This window comes from Mustela nigripes, chromosome 1, assembly GCF_022355385.1.
Source record: "Mustela nigripes isolate SB6536 chromosome 1, MUSNIG.SB6536, whole genome shotgun sequence".
Lineage (NCBI taxonomy): Eukaryota > Metazoa > Chordata > Mammalia > Carnivora > Mustelidae > Mustela > Mustela nigripes.
Window position 1 is genome coordinate 85,266,411 of NC_081557.1, and position 18,766 is coordinate 85,285,176.

Here is an 18,766-nt window from a genome sequence, read left to right on the forward strand (position 1 = left end):
AACAATAGAACAGAGCAATGGAGCCAGACTGCCAGGGCCAGAGCCACAGAAGGTTCTGGAAGGGCAGATGGGGGCCTGTCTTTCTAATGGGGTGGGAAAGGCAGGGGCAGAACACACAAGTTTTGGGGGGACAGTGCTCCTGAGCAAGACCAGGGGCCACAGGAGGACGCCCTTAAGGAGGGTCAATCAGGAAGCAGGCCCTGAAAGGGGTGCTAGCCCCCAGACCTAAGCTGCTCTAACTGAAGACCACTCTGAACTCACAGGCCAAGTGAGGAAGGGCCTGGGGGACACAGAGCTGCCGGAACTACTTCCCCAGGCCAGCCTGGGCTGGGGTGTCTCAGTCTCAGGATGACAAATCCTTGGGCTCTGGATACATATCCGTTCCTCTCGATTTGCTTTTCCTTTTTTGGATTTTGTTTTTCTTTCAGCTTCCTGGTAAAATTCCTTTTGAAAACATTCCAACCCTGTTTGCCAGACCAATGGAGAAAAAGGGATTTGTGCACGCTTAGGTCACAGTGGCAGGGGAGGCCAGAGCCTGGGCTTGGGGTAGGGGCCGGGGCAAGTGGCCATCCCATGAGAGGCCAGGGCAGTTCCTGAGCCTGGGGGTGAAGATGTCAGAAGGAAACAAAAGCTCAGTAAACCATTCGGGGGCATGGGCTGTGGGGGAGGGAGCCATGTGCACTGTAGCATTCAAGGCCAAAATTTCCAAAAATTCTATGCCAGTCAAACCAGTCACACCTGGGCCTGCCTAGAGGTCTCCCTGTGTACACACCCTCTGTGAGGGGGTCAGGGAATTTGAAAAAAGCCTGTTTCCCTTTGTCGACTGGGGATTCCCCCATCAACCCCATTCTCTGAGTTTTATTTTTAAAAATTGTTCACAGAATTTTAAAATTTATTTTAAAGAGAGAGTGGGGAGGGAGGACAGAGGGGAGCAGAGAGAGGGGGAGAGGGAGAGAGACAAGCAGACTCCCCATGGGTGCGGAGCTGGAAGCGGGGCTCCTTCTCACCACCCTGAGATCCTCACCTGAGCCGAACTCAAGCGTTGGATGCTTAAGGGCCTAAGCCACCTGGACACCCCTGTTTGAATTTTTTAAGAATTATTATTATTGTGAGGGGCATATTTCCTTACAGGAGAGTAAAGAGACCACTGGGGAGGACACCCGAGGAGGACCTGGCTTGGTTGTCTGAAGGCGGGACGTTTCTCACTGTTGGTCGTTTGGAAAGTTCCTTTAACTGGGCTTCAGTGGGTTTCAGCTCCTTCAGGAGGCAAGACAGGCCCCTGTCCTCACCTCTGGCTTTTGTGGAAGTTCAAAAGGAAATGGAAGCTACTCTGTGCCTTGATCTACATCCTCTCGCAGCCCCTTTCTTCCCCATGTCCTGCGTGAAACCAGACAAGCGGGGTCCAGGGCTCCGATCAGACTCTTTTTATTGTCACATTTACAAATGAGGTTCAGGTTGAGATAGAAAGGGAAGACCTGGCTTTCTAGCTTCTAAGCATCATTGCTGGGAGGGAAGAGACCCTCTTCCCTCCCCCTGCTCCTCTCTGCTCACCCCCATTTACCAGGGGAAGGGGCTCTCGGGCGGCTCCTCAGCCCGGGGACAAGCCCTTCCCTGTGGATTTCCTGATTGGTATCCTCCTTTAGGGTCATCTTGGTTCCTAGAGAGAGAAAGAGGCTGGTTTGCAAGGCCCTAGGCTGGGACAAGCAGGCTGTGGGAGGGGTCGGGCCTCCTCTCTTCCTCAGTCCTTCCTGAACCCACTCTCCTCTGTGGAGGCCAGGCTCCTCTCAGTATGACCTTGTCCTCACCTTTGTCACCTGTTCTCCAGGATCCTTCCCCCTTCAGTCACTGGGTCCCCTCCTTTGGACACTAGCTTAGAAAGCCTTTCTTTCTCTTCCTATTTTCAGTCACCCCTGGCTCACCGTGCCTAGCCTTCTACTCCCATCACTTGCACACCCCAGCCCTCACCTCTCCACGTTTTTGTCCCGGCCTTTGGCTCCGGCTCCGGCTCCGGCTCCGGCCAGGGCCCCGGGAGCCTCGAGAGCTGCTCGAGCCTCTGGAAGAGTTACTGCCTGCTGTGGAACAGGTGCTGGTGGCCTGGCCCCGGGACAGGAAGCCCGGTCGGCTGTAGGGGAGCCAGGCTTCTTCTGCACACAAGAGAGAAGGGCAGCCGGGCCCAGGCAGAGAACAGAATGTCCCTGTTTGCCCACTGGGCCACCTTGGTCTCAATCCCAGCTCTGAGAATTGCTGACGGCCGGCACGGTGCTCAGGCCATCCTGGGGACTGAGGAGAAACAGCATGACCAGCACGTGGCCTTGACATAACACATGCTCAGAAACGCATCAGGAACTCCCAAACAGAACACCCAGCCCCACTCTTCCCTCATCTGGGCTGCAGTCCTGGGAAGTTACACAACTGGGGAACTTCAGGGGATTTTTTTCAGAGAGAGCTACAGAGACAAGTGTAGGTTTGGACCAAATGCATGAACCCAAAGGAAGGTGAGGGGTGAGATGGGTTGAAAATTTCAGAGCCCTGTGATGGCAGGGTCTATACTACACAATTAGCCTCCTGTGCCCCCTTCTGGTGTAGCAGTGACCCTCTGGCCTGCCCTGGCCCTCCTTACCATCCAGGTGGGGACCCCGCTGGGCCCCTGGAGGCCCAGCCTGCACCATTCTCCTCTCCCCACTGCGCTCCCGCTCCCGTTCCAAGGAGGACATGCTGCCTGCTGCTCTCAGCCCTAAGGCCCAGCTTGTCTCTTCCTCTGGTGGTGGCAAGGGTGGTGGGGGCAAGTCTGGGGAGAGACCGGCTTTCAGCAGACTCTCCCACCTCACCTGACACGAATCTTTCTCCCACTCCTATTCCCCGGCACCAGGAGGCTGCGACTGAACGGCCCAAGATTTAGGTTCACCTGCTCCCTCCTCCAGCCCCCAGAGCTCACCCTTGGTTTCCTGCCTAGTCCCCCTACTGTCACCATCTGTCATGGCCCATGGCACCCTCACCGCCAGGACTGTGCTCCCGACGATAGGGAACAGCCTTGGGTTTCCGGATTCGGGCACGGGGCCCTTGAAGTGGAGGAGTCATCTCCCCAGGCACCTGCCGGGTTCTCCCTGTAGCATTAGCAGACGGGGAGAAGAGCAGGTATGAGAGATGATCAGGAAAGGGGCTTGAGGGTGAAGAGGAAACAAGCTGGCGGGGGGGGGCTGTTGTGGGAAGGTAGGGGCAGACAGATCATTCTGCAGACTCACCTGGGGCACTGCTGGCTGTACTGAGGACAGGGCTGGGGCTGAGGTGATGGGAGACTGTGGTGCCAGCACCCAGGCCAACAGGCCTCCCTTCGTGGCTACTCAAAGTGGGCTGGGATACACTGAGAGGGGAACTTGGCCCAAGGGGCACCCTCCTGCAATGACATGAGGCTTCAGCATTTGTTCACTCAAGAAGCTCTAAGTGCCTACTATGTGCCAGGCACTGTGCTAGATACTCCAATGAATAAGGCACAGGCTGTCCCCCACAGGGCTCGAAAGCTAGGGAAGTATGAGGGGAGCCATGTTTTTGAAGCTTGCCGAGCCACTCCGATGGAGAAATAGTCTGAAGGGAGTGAGAGACCTTGTCAGCCGTCAAGTTCCTTCCCGAATCACACTTCCACTCTGACACGGTCATGAGACCTCTGTATCCCAGATCCATCCATCCATCCATCCATCCAATCATCCACAGAATAGATATGTACCCAGGGCCTATAGTGTGCAAGGCACTATATACCTCCCTACCTGGGCATCTGGTGGAGATGGGGAATGTCAGTGGGAGGCTGGGGAGGGTCAGGAGGTGAGGGGGTAAGAGTGGCTGTGGACTGCTGTCCATAGGAAGATGTGGGGGAGGGGGCTTCCCCTTGGGATGGAGGGACCAAGCACACTCCACTGGAGCTGGGCTCTGCCGCATGGCTCCGCTCAGACGTTGGTGGGCACCACTCCTCTGGCTCTGAGCTGGGGGCAGAGAGGGAGGGGAGTAGCGATGACTGAGTAGCCTCCATACCTTCTACTTCTGGTTGCCCTCTCTGCTCCTCTCCTAGCACCTCTGCCCTCCCCCTGCATGGGACCCTTGGCCGTCCCATCTGTCTAGGACATCTGCAACAGGGCACAGCCTTACCCGCCCTCCAGCTCTTCCTCAGTCCCCTCTAGGCAGCTCAGTTCAGAGGAAGGGGGAGGTGGTGGCAGGGCTTCTGGCCAGCTGAGAGAGGGCATCTGCACAGGTTTTCCCAGAAGCTTTACTTTGCCTCCCCTGGCTCCTGAGAAGGGTAGGATGGGGACACACCAAGATAAGAGGCAGATGAGAAATGTCAGAAGAAGGTGCTGGGCTGGGTTTCAGAGGGGAAGGGTAGGGATATTCCCTGGGGATGCTCTGCTCAGAGCTAAAATGGGGGTGTTAGGGATTAAGTCATACCGCTGTCCCCCTGGATCCATTCAGGAGGAGCATACTGGTTCCAGGTGCCTGGATCCCCCAAGGGATTTGGGGGGAAACCCCCATGGAAAGTCTGCAGCTCCTCCCCAGGTGGCTCAATGGTGCTGTAGACAGGACCCTCGGTAGGGGCGGCAGTGCCCCGGGCCGTCTGAGCCAGGTACAGGGAGATCCCTGCTTCTGAGGAGGAGAAAGAGGGAGGCCAGGGTGGGAGGCAAGGGACAGGGTGCAGAGACAAAGAAATAGCGATAACAGGAGAATGGAGGGCAAAAGGAGACCCCACTGGATCAACTTCTTCCCCCACCCAAACCTTACCTCCCAAACCAGGGTAAAGGTTAGGCATGAGAGAAGTTCCCCCAACTCCTATCCTCCCCAAGGACTGACCAACCTCAGGAAGACTGGCAATCCTCGGCTCCCTTTAGTGTGCCCCAGGAGGTGGAGAGGAGAGAAGGGTGTTGGGGGCCAGGTGTGCCACTGAGGGAATTAGAACTCCTCACCATTGTAATATCTGTCGTCTGGGTCAGGATTGCTGGGGCAGCAGCTCCCCCTGGGCTCCTGGGCTGAGGGGCTTCGAGATGGGTGGGGCCACGAGTCTGCTAGCCAAGGGTAGGGGGCGGGGCCAAGGCCCATGGGTGGCCTGAGGGAAAGCACGTGAACGCTAGGGACCCAGAGCCTGAACAGGCTAGCGAATTTAAGAGTAATCAGGAATTGTAGGGCAGTAATGGTGAATTTGAGGGTGGCACGTGGGAGACAGTAGGTGGCAGAGAGGCCTGAGGAGGAAGGAGAATGGTCGCTTGATGGAGGGGGATTGTCCTTGGAAGATGGATTACAAGGATTACCTGGAACTGGCTCCAGAGAGGCCCTCTGAGTGTGGGAAGGACACTGGGAAGATGAGGGGGAGACTGGGTGAGAGAAGGGCCCGTACTTGGGGTCTGAACCCCACTGGAGCAGAGATAGCTTACCTGCAGGTGTGTAGGCAAAGGAGGCTTCCGAAAAGGAATCCATGCGAGAAAGAAGAGGGTAAATGGAGAAAGGGTCAGAAATACCCACATTCTTGTCCCCTTCTTGGCCACGGTCCCAATTCCTTCACTCAGCCTGTACCCCAGGACCAATTTCATCAGAATTTCTAGAAGTGGGACTCAAGCATCAGTATTTTTCTAGGGGCGCCTGGGTGGCTCAGTGGGTTAAAGCCTCAGCCTTCGGCTCAGGTCATGATCTCAGGGTCCTGGGATTGAGCCCCACATCAGGCTCTCTGCTCAGCAGGGAGCCTGCTTCCTCCTCTCTCTCTCCCTGCCTCTCTGCCTGCTTGTGATCTGTCTGTCAAATAAATAAATAAATAAAAATCTTAAAAAAAAAAAAAAGTATTTTTCTAAAAAGTTCCCCAAGTGATTCCCATGTGTAGCCAAGGTTGGGAAGCCCTGATCGAAGAGACCTCAGAATCTCTCCAGACACGCCCCTTACCAGGGAGTAGCAGAAATCAAGTCGGCTCTTCTCAGCGGGCCCCGCCTTTCCACCCAGACCCTGCCTTGCATTTTAATACTCTGCCCTGGCCACGCCCCCTCCTGCTAGGCCCCGCCCCTCGGGAAAGAGCTCCCCGCCCCCTCCAGAATTGCCCCTTCTATACTGAGACTGACTGCGAAGCCCGCTCTCCTCTCGAGTCATCTTAGAGGAATATTTTATCCCTCTCCCAGACTCAGGTCCCACCCCTTCTAGGTCCTGCCACTTCCCCCCAGTCCCGCCCGCTCCCAGCACGACGGTGCCCTCTGCGCGTCCCTCTCGAGGGAGCCACCCTTCCCTCTGACCCCGCCCCCACTCCCGGAGCTGCGAGCTCCTCCCGTCCGGCTCTAGGGACAGCCAGCCTCCCTTCGGAAGGGACGGGATCTCTAGGCCCCGCCCATTCCAGGCCCCCCCTTTCCGTCCCCAGCGCCCAAGTGAGCCCCTCCGCCTGCACCGCCCCCCAGGCGCCGCTCACCGGTGTAGTGACTGAGCTCCTTGCGCTGCCTCCGGCGCCGGTAAAGGACCGCGCAGAGCCCGAGCAGCAGCGCCCCGCAGGCGGCGCCGCTGCCCGCGAGGAAGGCAGGCTCCCGCAGCACCCTCGCCAACCGCTCCGCCAGCCCCCGGCCCACCTCCAGCCCAGGCTCCGATTCCGGCGGGTTAGCTGTGGGGGTCAGAGAGGTGAGGGGACCAGGAGCCTGGAAACCCGGCAACTAGGAAGGGGGGCCATCCCTGACCCCGTAGGCCCAGCTACGCCAGGACCCTCCGACTCCAGTTCCCCAGCCCTGAGCGCCCACCCCTTCTCCGGACTCACGCAGCTGCACCGACACCGGGACACTGGCCACGCCCACGCCAGCGCCGGTGACCGCCGCGACCTGGGTCCGGTAGAGAAGACCGGGCAGCAGTCTCTGGAGCACCGCGGAACGTGCCCAGCCTGCCGCGGACCGGTTGAGGTGGAAGCGGCTCTCATTGCCCAGGCACCAGATCTGGGGAGTCCGAGACCAGGGTTTAGAGTCTGAAAAGGGATCCTGGCCTCACGTGGAAACTCGAAACTGAATAGTAGAGGGGGCTAGCCAGGCATCATTCAGCCTGGAGGGAATACTTTGAAAGCTCTCTCCTCTTCCCCAACCACATCTCCAGCCCCAAAGTCTAGGTTCCCTTCTCCCTAATCCTAGCCCCTAGCTTCTCCCTCTCCCTCCCCTCCCCAGTCCCTTCCAAAACCCTGTACCTGGTATTCCTTGATGACCCCATTTTGCTGGGAAGGGAGTGGAGGTTCCCAGGACACTGTGACACTGCTGTTGCCTTCACCCCCCAAGGCCACCGTTACTCCCTGAGGGGGACCACTGGGGGCTGTGCCCACCGTGGAGTATGGTGAGAAAGACAGTCATTGCCAGCTGCTCCTCCTGCCCCAACCTTCCCACTCCTAGGTACCACCTTGGGAACTGAAATATCAGGTATCCTTACTTCCCACAGCTTCCCTTGCTCTTCCCCTGCAAACTTCTATCCTTCCCCACTCCCCTTTTCCTGCTGTCCATTCATCAGCTCTGTGCACCTCCTCCCTTACCTTCCTCAGGAATGCTCCCGGTCACGACGGGACTTTCAGTCCCCAGCCCCTCCTGGCCTTGCGCTTGCACCTTGATCTGAATTTGGGTCCCTGGTGGGAGTCCTCTCAGCACAGTACTTTGCTGGGTTGGGGACTGTAGGTCCAGTACAGTCCAACTTCCCCCATCAGGACCTGCTACCCTCCAAGACACCCGGAAACCTTGCACCAGCTGGACTGGACCATCTACCTGTAGGAGACAGGACAAAGCACATGAGAAGAAGAAACAGGGACCACACAAGTCCTCTGGGCCCCACCCATCCTCCACTCACCCTGTCTTCCCCAGCACTCGCCTCCCACCCTTCCCGGACCCATTCTTGGAGGTCACTATGGCCCCCATGATCATCCCTGCCCTTAACCTCATCCCTATGCCACACTCACAGTCCAGGACACCTGCAAGGTCCGGGGCCCAAGGACTATGGGCTCCTGCATGCGCACAGCCACTTCAGCCAGCCCCCGCTGTCCTCTCCATGGGTCCTCCACAGGCCTGGATGGGTTGCTGTCTAGTGACCAAAGAGCCCACTCAGCAGGGGCCATCAGGGACAGGGAGTGAGACTGAAAGTGTTCTTGTATCCTACCTTACGCTGCCCCCACAGACTGGACTACTTAGCACCCCAGAGCACACCCCAGGATCAGGAGGGGGCTGGTCAGGGGAAGAGCTTCTGGAGGTGGGCATGGGTGTCCAGCTACTATGAACCTACTTTCTGCACTTTAGAGACCTCAGTTCCTCATCTCCAGCATGAAGATGAACCTGCCAAGGTTCCTTCTAGTCCTAATAAGGTACAGTATCTGTGGGTAAAAGGCTCAGAAGTAAGGGTCTGCCAAGACGACTGAATTTCCCCCTCTCCTCTCTTCTCCTGTTCCCTCCACGAGAGGGAGGTGTGACCTATTCCGGGCTGGGCTACCAGGAGAGGCGGGCACAGCAGAGAAGAGCTGCCATTCTGTCATAGTTTGAAGGGAGGGGTGATCTGCAGTGTTTTGTGTCATATCCCCGAGCCGGGGACTCTGACCTTACTCACCCTGGGTGCGCACAGGCTCAGAGACGGGGCTGGGCTCACTGAGGCCCCAGGCTCCCACAGCGCGCACCAGGAACAGATAGATGGTGTTGGGCTGCAGACCACCGACTGTGTGTGTCTCCAGTTGCACGCCATCAGCCACCGTCCGCCATGTGTTGCCAGCTGCTTGGCTGCAACCGGGATGGGGTGACAGAGTTGTCTGAGCCAGGGACCCCCAACCCGTCTCCTCCCTCTCATCTGTTCTTTCCAAGCTTTCCCCCCAACCATAAGCCAAGACAAGGACATAAGATTCCCTTCTGACTTTCCAGGTTTGCATGTAAAACTTTCTCCATACCTGAAGGCCTCTATCACATAGGAGGTGACTGTGGCCCCTGCCTGCGGGTTGGGCTCCCAGGTCAGGGTAATGCTGTTCTTGGTGATCTCAGTGACCACTGGCTGAGAGGGAGGCCCCGGAGGGATACTGGGTTCGGTAGGGGGCTCTGGCGATACTCCCCAATCTTCTGCAGTGAGGAGAAAATCTTTAAGTAGAAGGATAGGAAAAGGATGCCCCCACCATGTAACCTGCCCCCTTCACAGAGAAGCTGGGGATCTGTGACAGTGGTGACAGTGGAGAAGGGAAAGGAGTGAACTAAACATCAGCCTCCCAAGTGCACCACTTCTGTCCTCCTCCTCCCCACCACCGTGGCCATGGTATTTGGAAGCTCAAGCAGTGCTGGGGCCTGGGGAGGTACTGACTACTTTCCAAGCAGGTTTGGATGCTTTATAGGCAAAGCAAGGGGCCAGAGGCAAAACTCACCCCGCTTCCTAAGCCAGCTGCTCCACGTGGCCTCCCCGGTGAAACTCTTGGCCACACAGCTGTAGAAACCCATGTCCGTCTCCTGCAGGGGAGGGTAGAGAACTGGCAAACTGGAGATGGAGCACGGTAGGGTGAAGGGAGTTGAGGGGGCGTTGTTCAGAAGCCTGGGGAAGGCGTGATCCACTTTCCATGGTCTCAGAGAGCAGAGAAGTAGAGATGGTGAGAGTCCCCGCAGGTACTTACGAGAGGTGGGCACGTGGACTGTGTGGCCATGGTCCATTACTCAGGCCCCGGGGGGGAGACTCACCTGCACGCTGGCGATGTACAGGGTACCGTTGGCCATGAGGTTGAGCTGGAGGTCATCCCCCTGCAGCCACTGCCCATCCTTCTTCCACTGGACACTAGGTTGAGGATTCCCAGTCACTCTGCATGGCAGCCACACAGAGGAGCCAAGTGCCAGCGTCTGATTGGCTGGTCCCTGGAGGATGATGGGAGGCAGCCCATCCAAGGAGGAGGCTGAGAGAGGAAGAACTTGGGCACCTCAGGAGAGGATCCCGGGTTCAGGCCACCAGCCCCTTGTCTTCCTTCTCTGCTCCTTCTCTCCTCCTCCCCCCAGAGATCGGAGGGGCTTCGATAACCATCTGGAGTCTCTGCCTGGGACCAGCCACCTATCAGTGGCTGCTGTAGTGGATTTCCAAACGTCAAGGTCATGTCTCAGGAACGTGCCCCGCCCCTTGCAGACATATTATATAGAATCCAAGAAAAACAGATTATCTTGAAGCCATTATATCCTTCTAGGCCATGGGTCCAGGCCTATCTCCATGAGTACCTACCTCTTTTTACCTCCAATAGGGCCTTGGCCAGGATGCTGCCGGCCACACTAACAGCCTGACACACATAGTAGCCAGCATCCCCGCTCTGCACAGAGGTAATGTTGAGCTGGCCACTGGGAGACACTGAGAAGCGCCCCTTGGGTTGAAGTGGCTGACTGGGGAAAAGCAGAACCTGGGGACAGAGCAAGGAACCAGGGTAGGGAATGAGCAGGCAGCTGGCAGAGAGAAAGATCCCTATTCCCATCAACCCCAGAATTCAGAGAATTCCTAAGGTTCTAGTTCCTACCCTGTCACCACCAGCCAGTTATATGACCTTGGGCCAACTAGTTAGATCTAATCACAAAAATGTGGTAATTTTATTAGATGATTTTGGGGTGCACTTCCCTGCTTTATGACTTATTCTTTGGGAAACTTTGAGCAAGTTCTTTAACCCTCCTGAGCCCAGATTTCCCCAAATTTGGCTCTTAGGGGATAGTTATAAGGATTAAATGAGTAATTATGAAAATCTTTTAAAACATTATGTGATAAAGGTTTAATATTTTCCCCTTCTTTCTGGTTCTATGTTACATAGATACGTGGAAGGTTGAGAAAGAGGTTTGGGTCACAGGTAAATGGCACCTTGCTGACCCCCTGATGGGTCCCTACTCCCACCCTCTACTACCATCAGCATTTTTACTCATTTAAGAATCTAATTAAAATACAGCAATCCCAGGGGCGCCTGGGTGGCTCAGTGGGTTAAGCCTCTGCCATCTGCTCGCTCGGGTCATGATCTCAGGGTCCTGGGATCAAGCCCCGCATCGGGCTCTCTGCTCAGCGGGGAGCCTGCTTCCCTTCCTCTCTCTCTGCCTACTTGTGATCTCTCTCTGTCAAATAAATAAATAAAAATCTTTAAGAGAAAAAAAAATACAGCAACCCCAGATGCTGGAGAAGATGTTGGAAAATCGTGGTGTGGATTTGGAATGAGGTAGTAGAAGAACTGGTTGTCTATTGGGGTGGGATTAGTCACTTATTTGATTATACTGATCCTGTTTCCCAGTAGCAAAATTCCCTTCCCCTAGCGTTTGGTACTCATGTTGTAACTTCGGTGAATGTTCATTCCGCTTGTGTATTGAGGAATTTGTTTGCACAGGGGGGTGACTGTGAGCTCCCCTGGGGGAAGTCCCTTAGAAGTAGATGATCTAGGGCACCTGGGTGGCTCAGTGGGTTAAGCCGCTGCCTTCAGCTCAGGTCATGATCTCAGGGTCCTGGGATCGAGTCCCGCATCGGGCTCTCTGCTCAGCAGGGGACCTGCTTCTCTCTCTCTCTCTCTCTCTCTCTCTCTCTGCCTGCCTCTCCGTCTACTTGTGAGCTCTCTCTGTCAAATAAATAAATAAAATCTTTAAAAAAAAAAAAAAAAAAGAAGTAGATGATCGAGTCCTGCTGTGCCCTGAGCAGCTTTTTTAGAGTAAATACTTTACAGAGCAGTTTATTAAAGCCCAGGCCCCAGGTATGGGCTGGATTTGCTACATCTTCAGGGCAGCCTTGCTTAAAAATAGAAGGATTCTCCAGGGAATTACCATACAGGACTGCTTCCTCCCACCTAAACATATTAACATCATTTCTTTTTAAAGTGTTCAATATGCTCCAGGCCTTTTATATTCATTATCTTATTTAAGCCTCCCAAATAACTTGCAAGGGTTTCTGGGAGGACCAAAGGTAAAACAGGGCCTCCAGGAGAAGTCTGTAGAATGTAAAAGGAGGGGGGCTAAGACCCAGAAGAGAAGCTGTGGGAAGGCCCACAGATCTGGCCACCTACTTGACTTCCCTCTTTTTGCCAGAAGATGGCAGGTGGGGGATTTCCTTTGGTCTCACACTGGAAAGCCACGCTCTCACCAGGAGCTGCCATCTGGTCCTGGGGCTGGGTCACCAGCTGGGGTGGGACTGGGAAGGGGGAGGGGATAAAGGAACCGGGAGTCAGGCATTCAGAAGGGAGACTGAGGGAACAGGAGAGAGAGGGAAGCCCGAGCTTGGCTTAAGTGGGAGCCGATACCCGTCTCTTGTTCAAGCAGGCTCAGCTTTCTCCTCCTTTCTCTCCTCCAAGTCTCCAGTGGCCCACCCGTCTCTCCCACTCCGCCCTTTCTCCCTTGTTCTTCTCTTTACCCAGTCCTCCACGTTCCTGCATCTCATCCCTGCCTCGGGCAGTCTGAGGCAGGCCCTTACCGTGAACAGTGAGGGAGCCAGATGCTTCCGCGCGGCCCACGCTGTTCTCAGCCACACAGGTGTAGGTCCCCTCGTCGTCAGCACTCACACGCCCGATCCAAAGGCTGTGGTCACTCCGGATCTCATACCTGCTCCACTCCCCACCCCCAGGCTGGGTTGGCCAGAGCTACAGACCCCTTTTCTCTCCCCCAGGATAGACATCACAATTGGGGTACATAAAGACAAGGTAGGCCTCAATAGGGACCCATCAAATGAGATGGGGAACAGATACGGCAGGGGCCACAGTCTCCAGGAGACAGGTTTCTGTGTGTCGTCAAGTGAGATGGTGTCTGCCTTCCCATTTTCTAGGGTAGGGTATGCTCTTGAGCCGGTTGGGTCTCCTTACAGGCAGAAGGAGAGGGATTCTCACCTGCCTGTGGGCAGTTCCCCATCCTCCTTGCGCCAGCGTAGACGGGGTGGGGGGTCCCCCTGCACCTCGCATGGGAAATCCACGGGGGCGTCGGCCAGGACCACCTGATTCACTGGTCTACGCAGGAACGAGGGTCGCTCTGTGGATCGGGAGTGAGTGAATCACCAGGGGGTCTGCACGGCTTCTTACTACCCAGGCTGCACACCCCTGTAACCCGCAAACTCCCTGTGCCTACCCAGTACCACAAGTTCAGCGGCCCCACTCTCCCGTTCTCCTGCCATGTTGGAGGCCACACACACATACAGCCCTGCGTCACTCTTGAGTGTATGTGACATCATCAGCTTCCCTCCACGGATCTGCAGAGTAATAATGGTAACTTTGGTCTTCGGTAGCCATCAAAGCAAATTTATTTATTTCATCCTCCCAGTAAGCCCAGTGAGAGGACCAGAAAAATTGACCCACTTATCAGATAAGGAATCCTTAAGTGATCTGCCCAAGGGTGGGGGGGGAGGGGCCCTCAGGTCTATGTTTGTTCCCACAGCCCAGCCTACCTTCCACAAGTTCCTGGGGCTTCTTGCTCCACACCTGTTTTATTCCAAGTCCATCCTATCCATCCTTAACTTATCCCTCACTTACTAGCTTACTCTCAGCCTCTGGTCTGCTAATGCCAGGTGCTTAAATCTCCTTAAATCTTATCATATTCAAGACATTACTCCTTGGCCCTCCAAAACCCTTAGAATCACTCTTTCCTCCTTTGGGACAGGCAGGGCACCTTACCCTATGGCCCCGCCTGCCAAGACGCCCTTGGCCCCAGCCCTGGCCCATCAGATCCTTAGCCCTGGCACCAGGCCTCGCCTCACCGTGATCCTCCCCTCCTCCTCCTTGAGTCTTGCACTGTCCTTCTTCCAGGACACGGAAGGCTCTGGGTGGCCACGGGGAGGCACGCATTCCATTACCGCCGGCTCCCCCACTGCCACCTCCACGTTTCCAGGAGACTGCCGGAAATCATCACGGAGGACTGTGGCGGGGGGGGGGGGGGGGGACACGACATAGACAAAGAGAGAATGAGAATGAATGACCAGGGGAATAAATGAACAACTGGGTTAGGACACAAGGGAAGTGTCTTGGGGAGGGGTGTATTACCACAGACCCGAACTCTTCCCCAGGTGCAAAAATACTCTGGCTAGCGCGTGGACGTTAGACACCTAGGGTCACGGTCCCAAAAGAAGATGCTGAAGGAGCTGAAATTGGGGCTGGTTCCTGATCGGATTACCTGGGGCCTTCCCGCGTCTGGTGGGAACCAACCAGAAGACAGGGCGACACTCACCTGCCACTTCCAGCGAGGCATTTCTACTGGCCGCTGCCCCCAGGTAGTTGCGCGCCACACAAGTATAGACTCCCTCGTCCGGGCGCGCGCGGCGCCCGTGCACGATGCGCGGGAAGAAGAGGGCGCCGCTGGGCAGCAGCAGGCGGTGCGCGCGCGGATCCTCGCGCGCAGTGGCCACTCGAGCCCCATTCTTGTACCACTCGATGTTGGGCCGGGGCCGGCCCTCGGCACGGCAGGGCAGCGTGGCCGGCTCGCCTCGGGAGACCAACAGATCTGGCGGCTGCTCCACGATGCGCGGCATCACGTCCTCTGGCTCGACCCTTGACGCTGAGGGCAGGGGGGTTGACACAGCATTTTGACCCGGAAATTAGGGAGAGGTTTCAGAGAGAAAGACAGCCTTGTCTGCCCACCCCCCCATCCCTCTTCCCTCTGAAGGGGTCCTCTGGGCAGACGGGCACTTCCACGTTCTTGGGCTGGAAAGGATCTGCTTACAGCCAGGCAGATCAGTAGACTAATCAGGACACAAACTCCTAGGCTGGCTTTCTAGGCTGCCTAAAGACAGCAGCCTTCTCTCTCAAGGTTAAGTGGAGAATGACTGGGCCTTGTCGGGGCAAGTAGACCACTCCTCTAGTCCAAGGGTACTCAGTCTCCCACACCGACTGGTTCGCAGATTGTCCTCACTCCCTGAAGCAGAGCACCAGAGCCAACACGTGGTCCTTGGCCTCCACATGGTGGTGGGCCAGCCTGGGGTCTCTTAGGAAAAGTGAGAAGAGAGTGATCTGACTAAAGTCTGGGACTAGGAGAGGTTCTTAACCTGGAGTCTGGGAATGGACATTGAGTGCTTCTTTGTCTTTTTTGTTTATTTATTTATTTTATTAAGTAAACTCTATGTTCAACGTTGGACTTGAGCTCATAACTCAGAGATCAAGAGTCGCAGGCTCTGCCAACTGAGCCAGCCAGGTACCCCTCTTACTGACTCCCAGACAATCATGCTTGGAGAAACCCGTAAAGCCCCAGGAACTGAATGAAAATGGTAGCAAAATGAGAATAACGGCTCCTTTTCTAAGAGGTTCGGAGTTTTTTTTTTTTTTTTTAAAGATTTTATTTATTTATTTGACAGAGAGAAATCACAAGTAGATGGAGAGGCAGGCAGAGAGAGAGAGGGAAGCAGGCTCCCTGCTGAGCAGAGAGCCCGATGTGGGGCTCGATCCCAGGACCCTGGGATCACGACCCGAGCCGAAGGCAGCGGCTTAACCCACTGAGCCACCCAGGCGCCCCGAGGTTCGGAGTTTTCAACAGATTCTTCTACAGGTTGATGTAGCAGAGAAAGGCTAAGAATCACTAACTAGGAAGGGGACTCCTTTCCTGAATCACTAACTAAGAAGGGGACTCCATTCCTTCTTTTGTTTCATCCAGTCGGTTCACCTGCACAGTCTGCTATTGGCTCTTACTTGGCCAGCAGACTCCTGCGGGCTTCATCTTCCACAGTTGCTTTAGGATCCGGGATGCTCGAGTCCATTAGGCTCAGACACTCCCACTTCATCACAAGTGGATTTGTAACCCGCGGCGGCCAGTAGGCGCCGCTGCTGCCTCGCATAATTTGGCGTCCTCTTAACCAGGACTACCCCGACTCCAGTTCTCTACCTTATCTTACCCCCGCCCGCGCCCCTCCCACTCTGTTCCAAACCACCCCCACCCCCGACCTTGAGCTCCAGGCGTCGGTGTGGGGTTGGGTTTCATTGCCCCACCCCTATTCTTAGAAGATCTTTGGAGACAAAGCCGAAGGGGTTGCCCCTTGCCGAGGTCGTCCAGGAACAGTTAAACAGGCTAGGACAAGATCAGTTTCCCTCCCACTTAGGGAAGGGAGTAATTTTCTCGATTTCCTTCCTTCCAAATGGAAATCTCTGCTTCTCAGCTGTCTCTTCTACAGCATCCCACCCCTGTCCCAATTTAGGCAGAGCCCCATGCTGAGCCACGGTAGAACAGCTAAGAGCTCAGGGATTGTCCTGGAACCAAGTAGGGCTGAGATCTCAGATTTGACACTTCCTAGCTATACAGACTTGGCAAATTATGGAGCTTCTCTGAGTCTGTTTATTTTGAATATGGGAGTGGTGATAGGGTTGTCATAATACCATAATGAATGTAAGCGCTTGGGGGAAGGCTCTATAAATATGGTAATTCCCTGATTATTTAGGGGCTCTTCCTCCCTAGCCCACCTTACCTAATCAGATTCTATTAGACCCTAATATTCCTTTCTCCCCCATCACATAACCTTAGGGTGTAATGGAAATAGGTTTGTTACTGCTAAGCTTTATGCTGCTTTTGTGACCACTGGGGTACTTTTCATCTTCTCTGAATTTGTTACCTCGGCGGCAAAATGTGGCCATCAACCTCCTTACATTTTCAAGTATAAATGAGACACTGCATGGTGACAACACTGTTAGATAGAACGCTGGGAGTGCAGAGGTGTGTCGGTGCTGTCTGGGAGAGGGGCTCTGCCCCTAACCTCCTGGAAACCTGAAGGGGGGCCAGGAATTCGGAGAATTCCAGCTCACTTCCCACCTTCTTCAGCCCTGCTGGCTCGTACATACCACACCCTTCTGGTCGGCCCTTCCCCCCTAATTCCTGTACACACAGCTGCAGGCACCCTTTCCCTGGAATTTCTTCCCTGTCATTCCCCGTCTCAGGAGATGCACCGAAGGCAGCTAATGAATAGCTAATGATCATGCTAATGAAGCTCTGGGGCTCCTCCCTCAGCACCTGGAGAACCACCCACACAAACACATGCACATTGCCCTTGTCTCCTTTTTCGTCTTCTTCGAGTTTCCAGGACCGTGCTGCCCCTAGACTGTAGTGGGTGGGTGTCAAGGGATGGGGGGGAACCAGAGGGGAAATCCTGGGCAAAGGTGTCCGGGAAAGCGGGAATTTCCGACGCGGCCGGCAGGGGGCGCCATCGAGCGTCTTCCCCAGACTCCAAGCGGCCAACTCTGGCCGCCTCCCCGCCTCGCTAGGGGAGCGCGCGCTGTCTCAGTCATTTATTAATCACCGTAATTAGCGGTAACGACCTCGCCGCCGGCACAACCCGCCCGCCGCAGTCCTGCCGGGTGGGCCGGCTGTGAGTTCCACCTCTGAGCTGCAAACTTCTAAAGTTTCCTTAAACCCTCCGCTTTTGTCGTCCTCTGTAGCTAACACATCCAACGTTTCAGCTTCCTCACCCAAGTCCTAAGTGAGTTCTTGGAAAACTTTGGGGGCGCGAGGAAAACTTGCTAGCTGGGGGGTCACCGAGTGGCCCCGGCCCTCCGACGACAGCGTGCCCTCTTCTGCCCTCCCTCCCTGGGTGCCGGCCCCTCTTAGCTCGGTATTGCCCATCACCAGCCACGGTTCTCCTCAATTGGGGTGGCCGCGGGGGTCGGTTGCGCAGATGGAGAGCAAAGGATTTGACAGCCATCTCCTCCCAAGCCCTGGATCTTCCACCGATACCCCCACTCAGGGTCTCCAAGCCCCAAATCCCTCCTTGGTCCTCACCCACGCCCCCGAGGAGGCGCTTGGGGCGCTCCGCTTGGTCCCAGATCTTGAGGTAGGGGCGCTTTGGCCTCCCCCTCCACGCTGCCTTCCCATCTTACCCCATCCCTTGATCCGACGTCCCCACGGGGCAGGGTCTTACCATTGAAAGAAGGATCGCCGGGGGGCAGCAGGCTGTGGTTGAGCGCCGCCACCGAGGAGTTGAGACCGAAGAGCAGGTCGCTGGAGTTGGAAACGTCCCCCGCCAGCGAGTCCGCGAATAAGTTCATTTGAAGCAGTGTTTTGAGCAGGTAGCGCAGCATGGCGCGACCCAACTGGGATCGGGGCGGGGGGCTCGGGGCCCAGCCCCTGGGTCTGAGACCCGCGGGCCGGGAGCCGTAAGCCCCTCCACAGCCTCTGCGCGCTGCCCCAGCCACGGTGCCGCTCTCCTGCCGGCGCGCCTGGGTACGGTGCGTGCCTCCGCGTGCCCTCCTCCTTCCCTCGTCCTTCTCTCCACCCCCCAGTGCCGCGGTCCCCCGGGAGCTGGGCGGGCGGAAAGCAGGTGCCACGCCGATCACGGCGTAATTAAGGGATTAATCCGCCTCCCTCCACCCTCCCATCCCCATCCGGATGGCCACTAGCAGGGCCAGAGACTCGAGTCGTGTAGCGCGCGAGTTGAGTCTCCGCCCCGCGCCCCGCGTCCCGGGTCGGGGTTTTGGACACCGCAGCTATTTCCCTCCTTTCTCAAAGCAGCCAAGATGAGGGATGAGGCTCTGTCTGACTTTGCCCTTCTGACTGACTTTAAAACAGGATTCCCATCTCTCTTTTACCCGCCCTTAGGCTAAGACCAAGAACGTTCCACCACCTCTCAAAGCCCTGGTTTCAATTTCCTCCCAAGTCCGGGGGCTTAGCTGCGAAGTGCTGGAGGCTGGAGTGGTTTAGCGCGGGAGTCCGGGGCGGGTGCAGAATAACTGCACGGCGCGTCCACCCGTCACCCCGCTGTAGCCCGTTTTACAGCGGAGATACCATGGGACAGCGTGCTGTGTCTTGACCCGGAGTCCTGCTTCACACGCTCTAATCTAGTAGTACGCGCAGGAGACTCACCAAGGATAAAACTGGAGGGGACAGGCCCAAGGGAATCCGGC

General features: G+C 56.1%; 1 protein-coding gene across 2 annotated transcripts; it reads right to left on the reverse strand.

Moving 5' to 3' along the window:
- Nucleotides 1-1,417: 1,417 nt before the first annotated feature.
- ROBO3 (roundabout guidance receptor 3) lies at nucleotides 1,418-17,944 on the reverse strand. Of its 2 annotated transcripts, XM_059392182.1 has the most exons (28): nucleotides 17,785-17,944; nucleotides 14,121-14,447; nucleotides 13,654-13,811; nucleotides 13,029-13,149; nucleotides 12,794-12,932; nucleotides 12,385-12,512; nucleotides 11,981-12,105; nucleotides 10,186-10,357; nucleotides 9,660-9,868; nucleotides 9,353-9,434; nucleotides 8,891-9,056; nucleotides 8,560-8,726; nucleotides 7,922-8,043; nucleotides 7,505-7,730; nucleotides 7,169-7,290; nucleotides 6,755-6,926; nucleotides 6,419-6,604; nucleotides 5,409-5,432; nucleotides 5,286-5,328; nucleotides 4,944-5,083; nucleotides 4,432-4,626; nucleotides 4,138-4,276; nucleotides 3,762-3,974; nucleotides 3,243-3,394; nucleotides 2,997-3,104; nucleotides 2,621-2,788; nucleotides 1,966-2,144; nucleotides 1,418-1,657 (listed from the first exon to the last, which is right to left on the reverse strand). In XM_059392182.1, exons 1-28 carry the CDS (start codon nucleotides 17,942-17,944, stop codon nucleotides 1,646-1,648), a joined length of 4,155 nt encoding a protein of 1,384 aa, XP_059248165.1. In that variant the 3' UTR covers nucleotides 1,418-1,645. The 2 variants fall into 2 exon arrangements, with proteins under 2 accessions (XP_059248165.1, XP_059248176.1); XM_059392193.1 differs by lacking the exons at nucleotides 6,419-6,604; nucleotides 6,755-6,926; nucleotides 7,169-7,290; ... (12 more) ...; nucleotides 14,121-14,447; nucleotides 17,785-17,944 and adding an exon at nucleotides 5,908-5,982.
- Nucleotides 17,945-18,766: the final 822 nt, after the last annotated feature.